Source organism: Carcharodon carcharias, assembly GCF_017639515.1.
Source record: "Carcharodon carcharias isolate sCarCar2 chromosome 29 unlocalized genomic scaffold, sCarCar2.pri SUPER_29_unloc_7, whole genome shotgun sequence".
In the NCBI taxonomy this organism is placed as follows: Eukaryota; Metazoa; Chordata; class Chondrichthyes; order Lamniformes; family Lamnidae; genus Carcharodon; species Carcharodon carcharias.
In genome coordinates, this window is record NW_024470680.1 from 425,703 (window position 1) to 441,817 (window position 16,115).

Here is a 16,115-nt window from a genome sequence, read left to right on the forward strand (position 1 = left end):
TCTCTCTCTCTCTCTCTCTCTCTCTCCGTCTCTCTCTCTCTCTCTCTCGCCCCGTCTCTCTCTCTCTCTCTCTCTCGCCCCGTCTCTCTCTCTCTCTCTCTCTCGCCCCGTCTCTCTCTCTCTCTCTCTCGCCCCGTCTCTCTCTCTCTCTCTCTCTCGCCCCGTCTCTCTCTCTCTCTCGCCCCGTCTCTCTCTCTCTCTCGCCCCTTCTCTCTCTCTCTCGCCCCGTCTCTATCTCACTCACTCTCCCCGTCTCTCTCTCACTCTCTCTCCCCGTCTCTCTCTCACTCTCTCTCCCCGTCTCTCTCTCACTCTCTCTCCCCGTCTCTCTCTCTTCCCCGTCTCTCTCTCTCGCCCCGTCCCTCTCTCTCGCCCCGTCTCTCTCTCTCGCCCCGTCTCACTCTCTCGCCCCGTCTCACTCTCTCGCCCCGTCTCACTCTCTCTCCCCCGTCTCTTTCTCTCTCTCTCGCGCCCCCGTCTCTTTCTCTCTCTCTCGCGCCCCCCGTCTTTCTCTCTCTCTCGCGCCCCCCGTCTTTCTCTCTCTCTCGCGCCCCCGTCTCTCTCTCTCTCTCGCCCCGTCTCTCTCTCTCTCTCGCCCCGTCTCTCTCTCTCTCTCGCCCCGTCTCTCTCTCTCTCTCGCCCCGTCTCTCTCTCTCTCTCGCCCCGTCTCTCTCTCTCTCTCCCCTTCTCTCTCTCTCGCCCCTTCTCTCTCTCTCTCGCCCCGTCTCTATCTCACTCTCTCTCCCCGTCTCTCTCTCACTCTCTCTCCCCGTCTCTCTCTCTTCCCCGTCTCTCTCTCTCGCCCCGTCTCACTCTCTCGCCCCGTCTCACTCTCTCTCCCCTGTCTCTTTCTCTCTCGCTCTCGCCCCCGTCTCTTTCTCTCTCTCACGCCCCCGTCTCTTTCTCTCTCTCTCGTGCCCCCCGTCTTTCTCTCTCTCTCGCGCCCCCGTCTCTCTCTCTCTCTCGCGCCCCCGTCTCTCTCTCTCTCGCGCCCCCGTCTCTCTCTCCCTCTCTCGCGCCCCGTCTCTCTCTCTCTCTCTCTCGCCCCGTCTCTCTCTCTCTCGCCCCGTCTCTCTCTCTCTCTCGCCCCGTCTCTCTCTCTCTCTCTCTCTCTCGCCACGTCTCTCTCCCTTTCTCTCCCCGTCTCTCTCTCTCTCTCTCTCGCCCCGTCTCTCTCTCTCTCTCGCCCAGTCTCTCTTTCTCTCTCTCGCCCCGTCTCTCTCTCTCTCTCTTGCCCCGTCTCTCTCTCTCTCTTGCCCCATCTCTCTCTCTCTCTCTGTTGCCCCATCTCTCTCTCTCTCTCTGTTGCCCCGTCTCTTCTCTCTCTCTCGCCCCGTCTCTCTCTCTCTCTCGCCCCGTCTCTCTCTCTCTCTCGCCCCGTCTCTCTCTCTCTCTCGCCCCGTCTCTCTCTCTCCCTCTCTCTCGCCCAGTCTCTCTCTCTCTCTCACTCTCGCTCCCCCGTCTCTTTCTCTCTCGCTCTCGCCCCCGTCTCTTTCTCTCTCTCTCGCCCCCGTCTCTCTCTCTCTCGCGTCCCCGTCTCTCTCTCTCTCTCGCGCCCTCGTCTCTCTCTCTCTCTCGCGCCCTCGTCTCTCTCTCTCTCGCGCCCCCGTCTCTCTCTCTCGCGCCCCCGTCTCTCTCGCGCCCCCGTCTCTCTCTCTCGCCCCGTCTCTCTCTCTCTCTCTCGCCCCGTCTCTCTCTCTCTCTCTCGCCCCGTCTCTCCCTCTCTCTCGCCCCGTCTCTTCTCTCTCTCGCCCCGTCTCTTCTCTCTCTCGCCCCGTCTCTCTCTCTCTCTCTCTCGCCCCGTCTCTCTCTCTCTCTCTCTCTCGCCCCGTCTCTCTCTCTCTCTCTCTCTCGCCCCGTCTCTCTCTCTCTCTCTCTCTCGCCCCGTCTCTCTCTCTCTCTCTCTCGCCCCGTCTCTCTCTCTCTCTCTCTCTCTCTCCGTCTCTCTCTCTCTCTCTCGCCCCGTCTCTCTCTCTCTCTCTCGCCCCGTCTCTCTCTCTCTCTCGCCCCGTCTCTCTCTCTCTCTCTCTCGCCCCGTCTCTCTCTCTCTCTCGCCCCGTCTCTCTCTCTCTCTCGCCCCGTCTCTCTCTCTCTCTCGCCCCTTCTCTCTCTCTCTCGCCCCGTCTCTATCTCTCTCTCTCGCCCCGTCTCTCTCTCACTCTCTCTCCCCGTCTCTCTCTCACTCTCTCTCCCCGTCTCTCTCTCTTCCCCGTCTCTCTCTCTCGCCCCGTCCCTCTCTCTCGCCCCGTCTCTCTCTCACTCTCTCGCCCCGTCTCTCTCTCACTCTCTCGCCCCGTCTCTCTCTCACTCTCTCGCCCCGTCTCTCTCTCACTCTCTCGCCCCGTCTGTCTCTCACTCTCTCGCCCCGTCTCCCTCTCTCGCCCCGTCCCTCTCTCTCGTCCCGTCCCTCTCTCTCGCCCCGTCCCTCTCTCTCGCCCCGTCCCTCTCTCTCGCCCCGTCCCTCTCTCTCGCCCCGTCCCTCTCTCTCGCCCCGTCCCTCTCTCTCGCCCCGTCCCTCTCTCTCGCCCCGTCTCTCTCTCTCGACCCGTCTCTCTCTCTCGCCCCGTCCCTCTCTCTCGCCCCGTCCCTCTCTCTCGCCCCTTCCCTCTCTCTCGCCCCGTCTCTCTCTCTCTCCCTTCCCCAGGCCGTCTCTCTCTCTCGCCCCGTCTCTCTCTCTCCCTCTCTCTCGCTCCCCCGTCTCTTTCTCTCTCGCTCTCGCCCCCGTCTCTTTCTCTCTCTCTCGCGCCCCCGTCTCTCTCTCTCTCGCGCCCCCGTCTCTCTCTCTCTCGCGCCCCCGTCTCTCTCTCTCTCGCGCCCCCGTCTCTCTCTCTCTCGCGCCCCCGTCTCTCTCTCTCTCGCGCCCCCGTCTCTCTCTCTCTCGCGCCCCCGGCTCTCTCTCTCTCGCGCCCCCGGCTCTCTCTCTCGCCCCGTCTCTCTCTCTCTCTCGCCCCGTCTCTCTCTCGCCCCGTCTCTCTCTCTCTCTCTCGCCCCGTCTCTCTCTCTCTCTCTCGCGCCCCGTCTCTCTCTCTCTCTCTCGCGCCCCGTCTCTCTCCCTCTCGCGCCACGTCTCTCTCTCTCTCTCGCCCCGTCTCTCTCTCTCTCTCTCGCCCCGTCTCTCTCTCTCTCTCTCGCCCCGTCTCTCTCTCTCTCTCTCTCTCTCGCGCCCCGTCTCTCTCTCTCTCTCGCGCCCCGTCCCTCTCTCACTCTCTCACCCCGTCTCTCTCTCACTCTCTCGCCCCGTCTCTCTCTCTCGCCCCATCCCTCTCTCTCGCCCCGTCCCTGTCTCTCGCCCCGTCCCTCTCTCTCGCCCCGTCCCTGTCTCTCGCCCCGTCCCTCTCTCTCGCCCCGTCCCTCTCTCTCGCCCCGTCCCTCTCTCTCGCCCCGTCCCTCTCTCTCGCCCCGTCTCTCTCTCTCGCCCCGTCTCTCTCTCTCGCCCCGTCTCTCTCTCTCGCCCCGTCTCTCTCTCTCGCCCCGTCTCTCTCTCTCGCCCCGTCTCTCTCTCTCGCCCCGTCTCTCTCTCTCTCTCTTCCCCAGGCCGTCTCTCTCTCTCGCCCCGTCTCTCTCTCTCCCTCTCTCTCGCCCCGTCTCTCTCTCAATCTCTCTCCCCCGTATCTTTCTCTCTCGCTCTCGCCCCCGTCTCTTTCTCTCTCTCTCGCCCCCGTCTCTCTCTCTCTCGCGCCCCCGTCTCTCTCTCTCTCGCGCCCTCGTCTCTCTCTCTCTCGCGCCCTCGTCTCTCTCTCTCTCTCGCGCCCCCGTCTCTCTCTCTCGCGCCCCCGTCTCTCTCTCTCGCGCCCCCGTCTCTCTCTCTCTCTCGCCCCGTCTCTCTCTCTCTCTCGCCCCGTCTCTCTCTCTCTCTCTCGCCCCTTCTCTCTCTCTCTCGCCCCGTCTCTATCTCACTCTCTCTCCCCGTCTCTCTCTCACTCTCTCTCCCCGTCTCTCTCTCTTCCCCGTCTCTCTCTCTCGCCCCGTCTCTCTCTCTCGCCCCGTCCCTCTCTCTCGCCCCGTCTCTCTCTCTCGCCCCGTCTCACTCTCTCGCCCCGTCTCACTCTCTCTCCCCCGTCTCTTTCTCTCTCGCTCTCGCCCCCGTCTCTTTCTCTCTCTCGCGCCCCCGTCTCTTTCTCTCTCTCTCGCGCCCCCCGTCTTTCTCTCTCTCTCGGGCCCCCGTCTCTCTCTCTCTCGCGCCCCCGTCTCTCTCTCTCTCGCGCCCCCGTCTCTCTCTCTCTCGCGCCCCCGTCTCTCTCTCTCTCGCGCCCCCGTCTCTCTCTCTCTCTCTCTCGCGCCCCATCTCTCTCTCTCTCTCTCTCGCCCCGTCTCTCTCTCTCTCTCGCCCCATCTCTTTCTCTCTCTCTCTCTCGCCACGTCTCTCTCCTTTTCTCGCCCCGTCTCTCTCTCACTCTCTCGCCCCGTCTCTCTCTCTCGCCCCGTCCCTCTCTCTCGCCCCGTCCCTGTCTCTCGCCCCGTCCCTCTCTCTCGCCCCGTCCCTCTCTCTCGCCCCGTCTCTCTCTCTCGCCCCATCTCTCTCTCTCGCCCCGTCTCTCTCTCTCGCCCCGTCTCTCTCTCTCGCCCCGTCTCTCTCCCTTGCCCCGTCTCTCTCCCTCGCCCCGTCTCTCTCTCTCGCCCCGTCTCTCTCTCTCGCCCCGTCTCTCTCTCTCTCTCTTCCCCAGGCCGTCTCTCTCTCTCGCCCCGTCTCTCTCTCTCCCTCTCTCTCGCCCCGTCTCTCTCTCACTCTCTCTCCCCCGTATCTTTCTCTCTCGCTCTCGCCCCCGTCTCTTTCTCTCTCTCTCGACCCCGTCTCTCTCTCTCTCGCGCCCCCGTCTCTCTCTCTCTCGCGCCCTCGTCTCTCTCTCTCTCTCGCGCCCCCGTCTCTCTCTCTCTCGCGCCCCCGTCTCTCTCTCTCGCGCCCCCGTCTCTCTCTCTCTCTCGCCCCGTCTCTCTCTCGCCCCGTCTCTCTCTCTCTCTCTCGCCCCGTCTCTCTCTCTCTCTCTCGCCCCTTCTCTCTCTCTCTCGCCCCGTCTCTATCTCACTCTCTCTCCCCGTCTCTCTCTCACTCTCTCTCCCCGTCTCTCTCTCTTCCCCGTCTCTCTCTCTCGCCCCGTCTCTCTCTCTCGCCCCGTCCCTCTCTCTCACCCCGTCTGTCTCTCTCGCCCCGTCTCACTCTCTCGCCCCGTCTCACTCTCTCTCCCCCGTCTCTTTCTCTCTCGCTCTCGCCCCCGTCTCTTTCTCTCTCTCGCGCCCCCGTCTCTTTCTCTCTCTCTCGCGCCCCCCGTCTTTCTCTCTCTCTCGCGCCCCCCGTCTTTCTCTCTCTCTCGCGCCCCCGTCTCTCTCTCTCTCACGCCCCCGTCTCTCTCTCTCGCGCCCCCGTCTCTCTCTCTCTCGCGCCCCCGTCTCTCTCTCTCTCTCTCTCGCGCCCCATCTCTCTCTCTCTCTCTCTCTCGCCCCGTCTCTCTCTCTCTCTCGCCCCATCTCTTTCTCTCTCTCTCTCTCGCCACGTCTCTCTCCCTTTCTCTTCCCGTCTCTCTCTCTCTCTCTCTCCCCCCGTCTCTCTCTCTCTCTCTCGCCCCGTCTCTCCCTCTCTCTCTCGCCCCGTCTCTCCCTCTCTCTCTCGCCCCGTCTCTCTCTCTCTCTCTCGCCCCGTCTCTCTCTCTCTCTCTTGCCCCGTCTCTCTCTCTCTCTCTCTGTTGCCCCGTCTCTCTCTCTCTCTCTCTCGCCCCGTCTCTCTCTCTCTCTCTCTCGCCCCGTCTCTCTCTCTCTCGCTCCGTCTCTCTCTCTCTCTCTCTCTCGCCCCGTCTCTCTCTCTCGCCCCGTCTCTCTCTCTCGCCCCGTCTCTCTCTCTCGCCCCGTCTCTCTCTCTCGCCCCGTCTCTCTCTCTCGCCCCGTCTCTCTCTCTCGCCCCGTCTCTCTCTCGCCCCGTCTCTCTCTCTCTCGTCCCTTCTCGCTCTCTCTCTCCCCCGTCTCACTCTCTCTCCCCGTCACTCTCTCTCGCCCCGTCTCTCTCTCACTCTCTCGCCCCGTCTCTCTCTCACTCTCTCGCCCCGTCTCGCTCTCTCTCTCCCCCGTCTCACTCTCTCTCCCCGTCACTCTCTCTCGCCCCGTCTCTCTCTCACTCTCTCGCCCCGTCTCTCTCTCACTCTCTCGCCCCGTCCCTCTCTCTCGCCCCGTCCCTCTCTCTCGCCCCGTCCCTCTCTCTCGCCCCGTCCCTCTCTCTCGCCCCGTCCCTCTCTCTCGCCCCGTCCCTCTCTCTCGCCCCGTCTCTCTCTCTCGCCCCGTCTCTCTCTCTCGCCCCGTCTCTCTCTCTCGCCCCGTCCCTCTCTCTCGCCCCGTCCCTCTCTCTCGCCCCATCCCTCTCTCTCGCCCCTTCCCTCTCTCTCGCCCCGTCTCTCTCTCTCGCCCCGTCTCTCTCTCTCGCCCCGTCTCTCTCTCTCTCTCTTCCCCAGGCCGTCTCTCTCTCTCGCCCCGTCTCTCTCTCTCCCTCTCTCTCGCCCCGTCTCTCTCTCTCTCTCACTCTCGCTCCCCCGTCTCTTTCTCTCTCGCTCTCGCCCCCGTCTCTTTCTCTCTCTCTCGCTCCCGTCTCTCTCTCTCTCGCGCCCCCGTCTCTCTCTCTCTCGCGCCCTCGTCTCTCTCTCTCTCGCGCCCTCGTCTCTCTCTCTCTCTCGCCCCGTCTCTCTCTCTCTCTCGCCCCGTCTCTCTCTCTCTCTCTCGCCCCGTCTCTCTCTCTCTCTCTCGCGCCCCGTCTCTCTCTCTCTCTCTCGCGCCCCGTCTCTCTCCCTCTCGCGCCACGTCTCTCTCTCTCTCGCCCCGTCTCTCTCTCTCTCTCGCCCCGTCTCTCTCTCTCTCTCGCCCCGTCTCTCTCTCTCTCGCCCCGTCTCTGTCTCTCTCTCTCGCGCCCCGTCTCTCTCTCTCTCGCGCCCCGTCTCTCTCCCTCTCGCGCCACGTCTCTCTCTCTCTCGCCCCGTCTCTCTCTCTCTCGCCCCGTCTCTCTCTCTCTCGCCCCGTCTCTCTCTCTCTCTCGCCCCGTCTCTCTCTCTCTCTCGCCCCGTCTCTCTCTCTCTCGCCCCGTTTCTCTCTCTCTCGCCCCGTTTCTCTCTCTCTCGCGCCCCGTCTCTCTCTCTCGCGCCCCGTCTCTCTCTCTCTCTCTCTCTCTCGCGCCCCGTCTCTCTCTCTCTCTCTCGCGCCCCGTCTCTCTCTCTCTCTCTCGCGCCCCGTCTCTCTCTCTCTCTCTCGCGCCCCGTCTCTCTCTCTCTCTCTCGCGCCCCGTCTCTCTCTCTCTCTCTCGCGCCCCGTCTCTCTCTCTCTCTCTCTCGCGCCCCGTCTCTCTCTCTCTCGCGCCCCGTCTCTCTCTCACTCTCTCGCCCCGTCTCTCTCTCAATCTCTCGCCCCGTCTCTCTCTCTCGCCCCGTCCCTCTCTCTCGCCCCGTCCCTCTCTCTCGCCCCGTCTCTCTCTCTCGCCCCGTCTCTCTCTCTCGCCCCGTCTCTCTCTCTCGCCCCGTCTCTCTCTCTCGCCCCGTCTCTCTCTCTCTCTCTTCCCCAGGCCGTCTCTCTCTCTCGCCCCGTCTCTCTCTCTCTCTCACTCTCTCTCCCCCGTATCTTTCTCTCTCGCTCTTGCCCCCGTCTCTTTCTCTCTCTCTCGCCCCCGTCTCTCTCTCTCTCGCGCCCCCGTCTCTCTCTCTCTCGCGCCCTCGTCTCTCTCGCGCCCCCGTCTCTCTCTCTCTCGCGCCCCCGTCTCTCTCTCTCTCGCGCCCCCGTCTCTCTCTCTCGCGCGCCCCCGTCTCTCTCTCTCGCCCCGTCTCTCTCTCTCTCTCTCGCCCCGTCTCTCTCTCTCTCTCTCGCGCCCCGTCTCTCTCTCTCTCTCGCGCCCCGTCTCTCTCTCTCTCTCGCGCCCCGTCTCTCTCTCTCTCTCTCGCGCCCCGTCTCTCTCCCTCTCGCGCCACGTCTCTCTCTCTCTCTCTCTCTCGCCCCGTCTCTCTCTCTCTCTCTCTCGCCCCGTCTCTCTCTCTCTCTCTCTCTCGCCCCGTCTCTCTCTCTCTCTCTCTCTCTCTCGCCCCGTCTCTCTCTCTCTCTCGCCCCGTCTCTCTCTCTCTCGCCCCGTCTCTCTCTCTCTCGCCCCGTCTCTCTCTCTCTCGCCCCGTCTCTCTCTCTCTCGCCCCGTCTCTCTCTCTCTCGCCCCGTCTCTCTCTCTCTCGCCCCGTCTCTCTCTCTCGCGCCCCGTCTCTCTCTCTCTCGCGCCCCGTCTCTCTCTCTCTCGCGCCCCGTCTCTCTCTCTCTCGCGCCCGTCTCTCTCTCTCTCTCTCGCGCCCCGTCTCTCTCTCTCTCTCTCTCTCGCGCCCGTCTCTCTCTCTCTCGCGCCCGTCTCTCTCTCTCTCGCGCCCGTCTCTCTCTCTCTCGCGCCCCGTCTCTCTCTCTCTCGCGCCCCGTCTCTCTCTCTCTCTCGCGCCCCGTCTCTCTCTCTCTCGCGCCCCGTCTCTCTCTCTCTCTCTCTCTCGCGCCCCGTCTCTCTCTCTCTCTCTCTCCACGTCTCTCTCTCTCTCTCTCTCGCCCCGTCTCTCTCTCTCTCTCTCGCCCCGTCTCTCTCTCTCTCTCTCTCGCCCCGTCTCTCTCTCTCGCCCGCCCCGTCTCTCTCTCTCTCTCTCGCCCCGTCTCTCTCTCTCTCTCGCCCCGTCTCTCTCTCTCTCTCGCCCCGTCTCTCTCTCTCTCTCTCGCGCCCCGTCTCTCTCTCTCGCGCCCCGTCTCTCTCTCTCGCGCCCCGTCTCTCTCTCTCTCGCGCCCCGTCTCTCTCTCTCTCTCTCTCTCGCGCCCCGTCTCTCTCTCTCTCTCTCTCTCCACGTCTCTCTCTCTCTCTCTCTCTCTCGCCCCGTCTCTCTCTCTCTCTCTCGCCCCGTCTCTCTCTCTCTCTCTCTCGCCCCGTCTCTCTCTCTCTCTCTCTCTCTCTCTCTCGCCCCGTCTCTCTCTCTCTCTCTCGCCCCATCTCTCTCTCTCTCTCTCTCGCCCCGTCTCTCTCTCTCGCCCCGTCTCTCTCTCTCGCCCCGTCTCTCTCTCTTGCCCTGTCTCTCCCTCTATCGCCCCGTCTCTCTCTCTCTCTCTCTCTCTCTCGCCCCATCTCTCTCTCTCTCTCTCTCTCTCGCCCCGTCTCTCTCTCTCTCTCTCGCCCCGTCTCTCTCTCTCTCGCCCCGTCTCTCTCTCTCTCTCTCGCCCCGTCTCTCTCTCTCTCTCTCGCCCCGTCTCTCTCTCTCTCTCTCTCGCCCCGTCTCTCTCTCTCTCTCTCGCCCCGTCTCTCTCTCTCTCTCTCGCCCCGTCTCTCTCTCTCTCTCTCTCGCCCCGTCTCTCTCTCTCGCTCTCTTGCCCCGGCCATCTCTCTCTCTCGCCCCCTCTCTCTCTCTCGCCCCGTCACTTTCTCTCGCCCCGTCTCTCTCTCTCTCTCGCCCCATCTCTCTCTCTCTCTCTCTCGCCCCGTCTCTCTCTCTCTCTCTCGCCCCGTCTCTCTCTCTCTCTCTCGCCCCGTCTCTCTCTCTCTCTCGCGCCCCCTGTCTCTCTCTCTCTCTCGCGCCCCCGTCTCTCTCTCTCTCGCGCCCCCCGTCTCTCTCTCTCTCCCTCGCGCCCCCCGACTCTCTCTCTCTCGCGCACCCCTACTCTCTCTCGCGCCCCCCGACTCTCTCTCGCGCCCCCCGTCTCTCTCTCTCGCGCTCTCCGTCTCTCTCTCTCGCGCTCTCCGTCTCTCTCTCTCGCGCTCTCCGTCTCTCTCGCGCCCCCCGACTCTCTCTCTCACGCCCTCCGATTCTCTCTCTCGCGCCCCCATCTCTCTCTCTCTTTCGCCCCCCCCGTCTGTCTCTCTCTTTCGCCCCCCCGTCTGTCTCTCTCTTTCGCCCCCCCGTCTGTCTCTCTCTTTCGCCCCGTCTGTCGCCTCATCTCTCTCTAACTCTCTCTCGCCCTCAGTGTCTCTTTCTTTCTTGCACCCCAGACTCGCTCTCATTCCCTTTCTCACCGCCACTTTCTCTCTCTTTTTCTTTCTCACCCCAAGTCTCTATCTCTTGTTTCAGTCTCCCTCTCTCTCCTTCCGCAACCCCTCCTCAAACCTGGCTCTTCCTCTCACAGCTCCCTCCTGTTCTTTCTCCCTTAAACCACCCTCTAATCTCACCCTTGCTCTATCCAGCCCACTGAGTCTCCCTCTCTCTCCATGTAATATGCAGGATCCTGTTCCCTCCTACTCACGTCTTGTTACAGTATGAGCTGCCATCTCCAGCGTATCCTCGGTTACAATGGCATTCGAAGGATTCAAAGGTGTTCTTGCATGTGGCAAACGAGTTACAGTTGTCCATGTGGAGGCGACACTCATCAATATCGGGACAGACTCCATAGGACCAGCTGGCTGGCTCACTGACAGACAGGTTGTACAGACCCACTAGTGCAGCAGAGCAATTCTCAAATCCTCGGAGCCTGGAGAAATCCCCAGCCAAACACCTGGGAAACAGCACCAGACTTATCAGAATGGCAGCAGACAGACAGCAGACAGTTTTAATCACACAGAGACACCCAGGCACCAGACAGTGCTAATCACACAGACACCCAGACAGTGCTAATCACACAGAGACACCCAGACACCAGACAGTGCTAATCACACAGAGACACCCAGACAGTACCAATCACACAGAGACAACCCGGCACCAGACAGTGCTAATCACAGAGAGACACCCCGGCACCAGACAGTGCTAATCACACACAGACACCCAGACAGTGCTAATCACAGAGAGACACCCAGGCACCAGACAGTGCTAATCACACAGAGACACCCAGACAGTGCTAATCACACACAGACACCCAGACAGTGCTAATCACAGAGAGACACCCAGGCACCAGACAGTGCTAATCACACACAGACACCCAGACAGTGCTAATCACAGAGAGACACCCAGGCACCAGACAGTGCTAATCACACAGAGACACCCAGGCACCAGACAGTGCTAATCACGCAGAGACACCCAGGCACCAGACAGTGCTAATCACACAGACACCCAGACAGTGCAAATCACACAGAGACACCCAGACACCAGACAGTGCTAATCACACAGCAACACCCAGACAGTGCTAATCACACAGAGACACCCAGACAGTGCCAATCACACACAGACAACCTGGCACCAGACAGTGCTAATCACAGAGAGACACCCCGGCACCAGACAGTGCTAATCACAGACAGACACCCAGGCACCAGACAGTGCTAATCACAGAGAGACACCCAGACAGTGCTAATCACAGAGAGACACCCAGGCACCAGACAGTGCTAATCACACACAGACACCCAGACACCAGACAGTGCTAATCACACAGAGACACCCAGGCACCAGACAGAGCTAATCACACAGAGACACCCAGGCACCAGACAGTGCTAATCACACAGACACCCAGACAGTGCAAATCACACAGAGACACCCAGACACCAGACAGTGCTAATCACACAGCAACACCCAGACAGTGCTAATCTCACAGAGACACTCCGACAGTGCTAATCTCACAGAGACACCCAGACAGTGAAAATCACACAGAGACACACAGACAGTGCTAATCACACAGAGACACTTAGAGAGTGCTAATCACACAGAGACACCCAGACACCAGACAGTGAAAATCACAGAGACACCAGGACACCAGTGAAAATCACACAGACACCCAGACAGTGAAAATCACACACGGACACCCAGACAGTGAAAATCATTCAGAGACACACAGACACCTAGACAGTGAAAATCTCAGACACCCGGACACCAGTGAAAATCACACAGACACCCAGACAGTGAAAATCACACACAGACACCCAGACAGTGCTAATCACACAGAGACACTCAGACAGTGCTAATTTCACAGAGACACTCAGACAGTGCTAATTTCACAGAGACACTCCGACAGTGCTAAGCTCACAGAGACACCCAGACAGTGCTAATCACACAGAGACACACAGACAGTGCTAGTCACACAGAGACACTTAGAGAGTGCTAATCACACAGAGACACCCAGACACCAGACAGTGAAAATCACACAGAGACACCCGGACACCAGACAGTGAAAATCACACCCGGACACCAGATTGTGAAAATCACACACGGACACCAGACAGTGAAAAACACACACAGACACCAGACAGTGAAAATCACACACAGACACCAGACAGTGAAAATCACACACAGACACCAGACAGTGAAAATCACACACAGACACCAGACAGTGAAAATCACACACAGACACCAGACAGTGAAAATCACACACAGACACCAGACAGTGAAAATCACACACAGACACCAGACAGTGAAAATCACACACAGACACCAGACAGTGAAAATCACACACAGACACCAGACAGTGAAAATCACACACAGACACCAGACAGTGAAAATCACACACAGACACCAGACAGTGAAAATCACACACAGACACCAGACAGTGAAAATCACACACAGACACCAGACAGTGAAAATCACACAGACACCAGACAGTGAAAATCACACACAGACACCAGACAGTGAAAATCACACACAGACACCAGACAGTGAAAATCACACACAGACACCAGACAGTGAAAATCACATACAGACACCAGACAGTGAAAATCACACACAGACACCAGACAGTGAAAATCACACACAGACACCAGACAGTGAAAATCACACACACAGACACCAGACAGTGAAAATCACACACAGACACCAGACAGTGAAAATCACAACCAGACAGTGCTAATCACACAGAGACACTCCGACAGTGCTAATCTCACAGAGACACCCAGACAGTGCTAATCACACAGACAGTGCTAATCACACAGACAGTGCTAATCACACAGAGACACTCAGACACCAGACAGTGAAAATCACACAGAGACACCCGGACACCAGACAGTGAAAATCACACAGAGACACCCGGACACCAGAAAGTGAAAATCACACCCGGACACCAGACAGTGAAAATCACACACAGACACCAGACAGTGAAAATCACACACAGACACCAGACAGTGAAAATCACACACAGACACCAGACAGTGAAAATCACACACAGACACCAGACAGTGAAAATCACACACAGACACCAGACAGTGAAAATCACACACAGACACCAGACAGTGAAAATCACACACAGACACCAGACAGTGAAAATCACACAGAGACACCAGACAGTGAAAATCACACACAGACACCAGACAGTGAAAATCACACACAGAGACACCAGACAGTGAAAATCACACACAGACACCAGACAGTGAAAATCACACACAGACACCAGTGAAAATCACACACAGACACCAGACAGTGAAAATCACACACAGACACCAGACAATGAAAATCACACACAGACACCAGACAGTGAAAATCACACACAGACACTAGACAGTGAAAATCACACACAGACACCAGACAGTGAAAATCACACACAGACACCAGACAGTGAAAATCACACACAGACACCAGACAGTGAAAATCACACACAGACACCAGACAGTGAAAATCACACAGACACCAGACAGTGAAAATCACACACAGACACCAGACAGTGAAAATCACATACAGACACCAGACAGTGAAAATCACACACAGACACCAGACAGTGAAAATCACACACAGACACCAGACAGTGAAAATCACACACAGACACCAGACAGTGAAAATCACACACAGACACCAGACAGTGAAAATCACAACCAGACAGTGCTAATCACACAGAGACACTCCGACAGTGCTAATCTCACAGAGACACCCAGACAGTGCTAATCACACAGACAGTGCTAATCACACAGAGACACTCAGACACCAGACAGTGAAAATCACACAGAGACACCCGGACACCAGACAGTGAAAATCACACAGAGACACCCGGACACCAGAAAGTGAAAATCACACCCGGACACCAGACAGTGAAAATCACACACAGACACCAGACAGTGAAAATCACACACAGACACCAGACAGTGAAAATCACACACAGACACCAGACAGTGAAAATCACACACAGACACCAGACAGTGAAAATCACACACAGACACCAGACAGTGAAAATCACACACAGACACCAGACAGTGAAAATCACACACAGACACCAGACAGTGAAAATCACACACAGACACCAGACAGTGAAAATCACACACAGAGACACCAGACAGTGAAAATCACACACAGACACCAGACAGTGAAAATCACACACAGACACCAGTGAAAATCACACACAGACACCAGACAGTGAAAATCACACACAGACACCAGACAATGAAAATCACACACAGACACCAGACAGTGAAAATCACACACAGACACTAGACAGTGAAAATCACACACAGACACCCAGACACCAGACAGTGAAAATCACACACAGACACCAGACAATGAAAATCACACACAGACACCCAGACACCAGACAGTGAAAATCACACACAGACACCCAGACACCAGACAGTGAAAATCACACACAGACACCCGGACATCAGACAGTGAAAATCACAGAGAGACACCCGGACACCAGACAGTGAAAATCACGCAGAGAAACCCAGACACCAGACAGTGAAAATCACACAGACACCCGGGCACCAGACAGTGCAAATCACACAGACACCCAGACAGTGAAAATCACACAGAGACACCCAGAAAGTGAAAATCATTCAGAGACACACAGACACCTAGACAGTGAAAATCACAGAGACACCCGGACACCAGTGAAAATCACACAGACACCCAGACAGTGAAAATCACACAGAGACACCCAGACAGTGAAAATCATTCAGAGACACACAGACACCTAGACAGTGAAAATCACAGAGACACCCGGACACCAGTGAAAATCACACAGACACCCAGACAGTGAAAATCACACACAGACACCCAGACAGTGAAAATCACACAGAGACACCCAGACAGTGAAAATCACACACAGACACCCAGACGCCAGACAGTGAAAATCACACAGACACCCGGAAACCAGACAGTGAAAATCACACACAGACACGCAGACAGTGAAAATCACACACAGACACCCAGACAGTGAAAATCACACACAGACACCCAGACAGTGAAAATCACACACAGACACCCAGACAGTGAAAATCACACAAAGACACCCAGACAGTGAAAATCACACACAGACACCCAGACACCAGACAGTGAAAATCACACACAGACACCCAGACACCAGACAGTGAAAATCACAGAGACACCCAGACACCAGACAGTGAAAATCACACAGAGACACCCAGACACCAGACAGTGAAAATCACACCCAGACACCAGACAGTGAAAATCATACAGAGACACACAGACAGCCAGACAGTGAAAATCACACAGAGACACCAGACAGTGAAAATCACACAGACACCCGGGCACCAGACAGTGAAAATCACACACAGACACCAGACATTGAAAATCACACACAGACACGAGACAGTGAAAATCACACACAGACACCCAGACAGTGAAAATCACACACAGACACCCAGACAGTGAAAATCACACACAGACACCCAGACAGTGAAAATCACACACAGACACCCAGACAGTGAAAATCACACACAGACACCCAGTGAAAATCACATGCAGACACCCAGACGCCAGACAGTGAAAAACACACACAGACACCCGGACACCAGTGAAAATCACACAGACACCCAGGCGCCAGACAGTGAAAATCACATGCTGACACCCGGACACCAGACAGTGAAAATCACACACAGACACCCGGACACCAGACAGTGAAAATCACACACAGACACCCGGACACCAGACAGTGGAAATCACACGGACACCAGACAGTGAAAATCACACGCAGACACCCAGACGCGAGACAGTGAAAATCACACGCAGACACCCGGACACCAGACAGTGAAAATCACACACAGACACCCAAACAGTGAAAATCACATAGAGACACCCAGACAGTGAAAATCACACCCAGACACCCAGACGCCAGACAGTGAAAATCACACAGACACCCGGAAACCAGACAGTGAAAATCACACACAGACACGCAGACAGTGAAAATCACACACAGACACCCAGACAGTGAAAATCACACACAGACACCCAGACAGTGAAAATCACACACAGACACCCAGACAGTGAAAATCACACACAGACACCCAGACACCAGACAGT

The 16,115-nt window shown here is 57.9% G+C and overlaps 1 protein-coding gene across 1 annotated transcript in view; it reads right to left on the reverse strand.

Moving 5' to 3' along the window:
• megf8 (multiple EGF-like-domains 8) overlaps window positions 1–16,115 on the reverse strand; it is a gene marked incomplete at its 3' end in the record, with an annotated part of 790,270 nt that overhangs the window by 326,472 nt on the left and 447,683 nt on the right. The window contains exon 20 of the mRNA XM_041181277.1: window positions 10,204–10,452. Within this exon, the coding sequence (XP_041037211.1) occupies window positions 10,204–10,452 (249 nt within the window). The remainder of the gene's footprint in view (window positions 1–10,203; window positions 10,453–16,115) is intronic.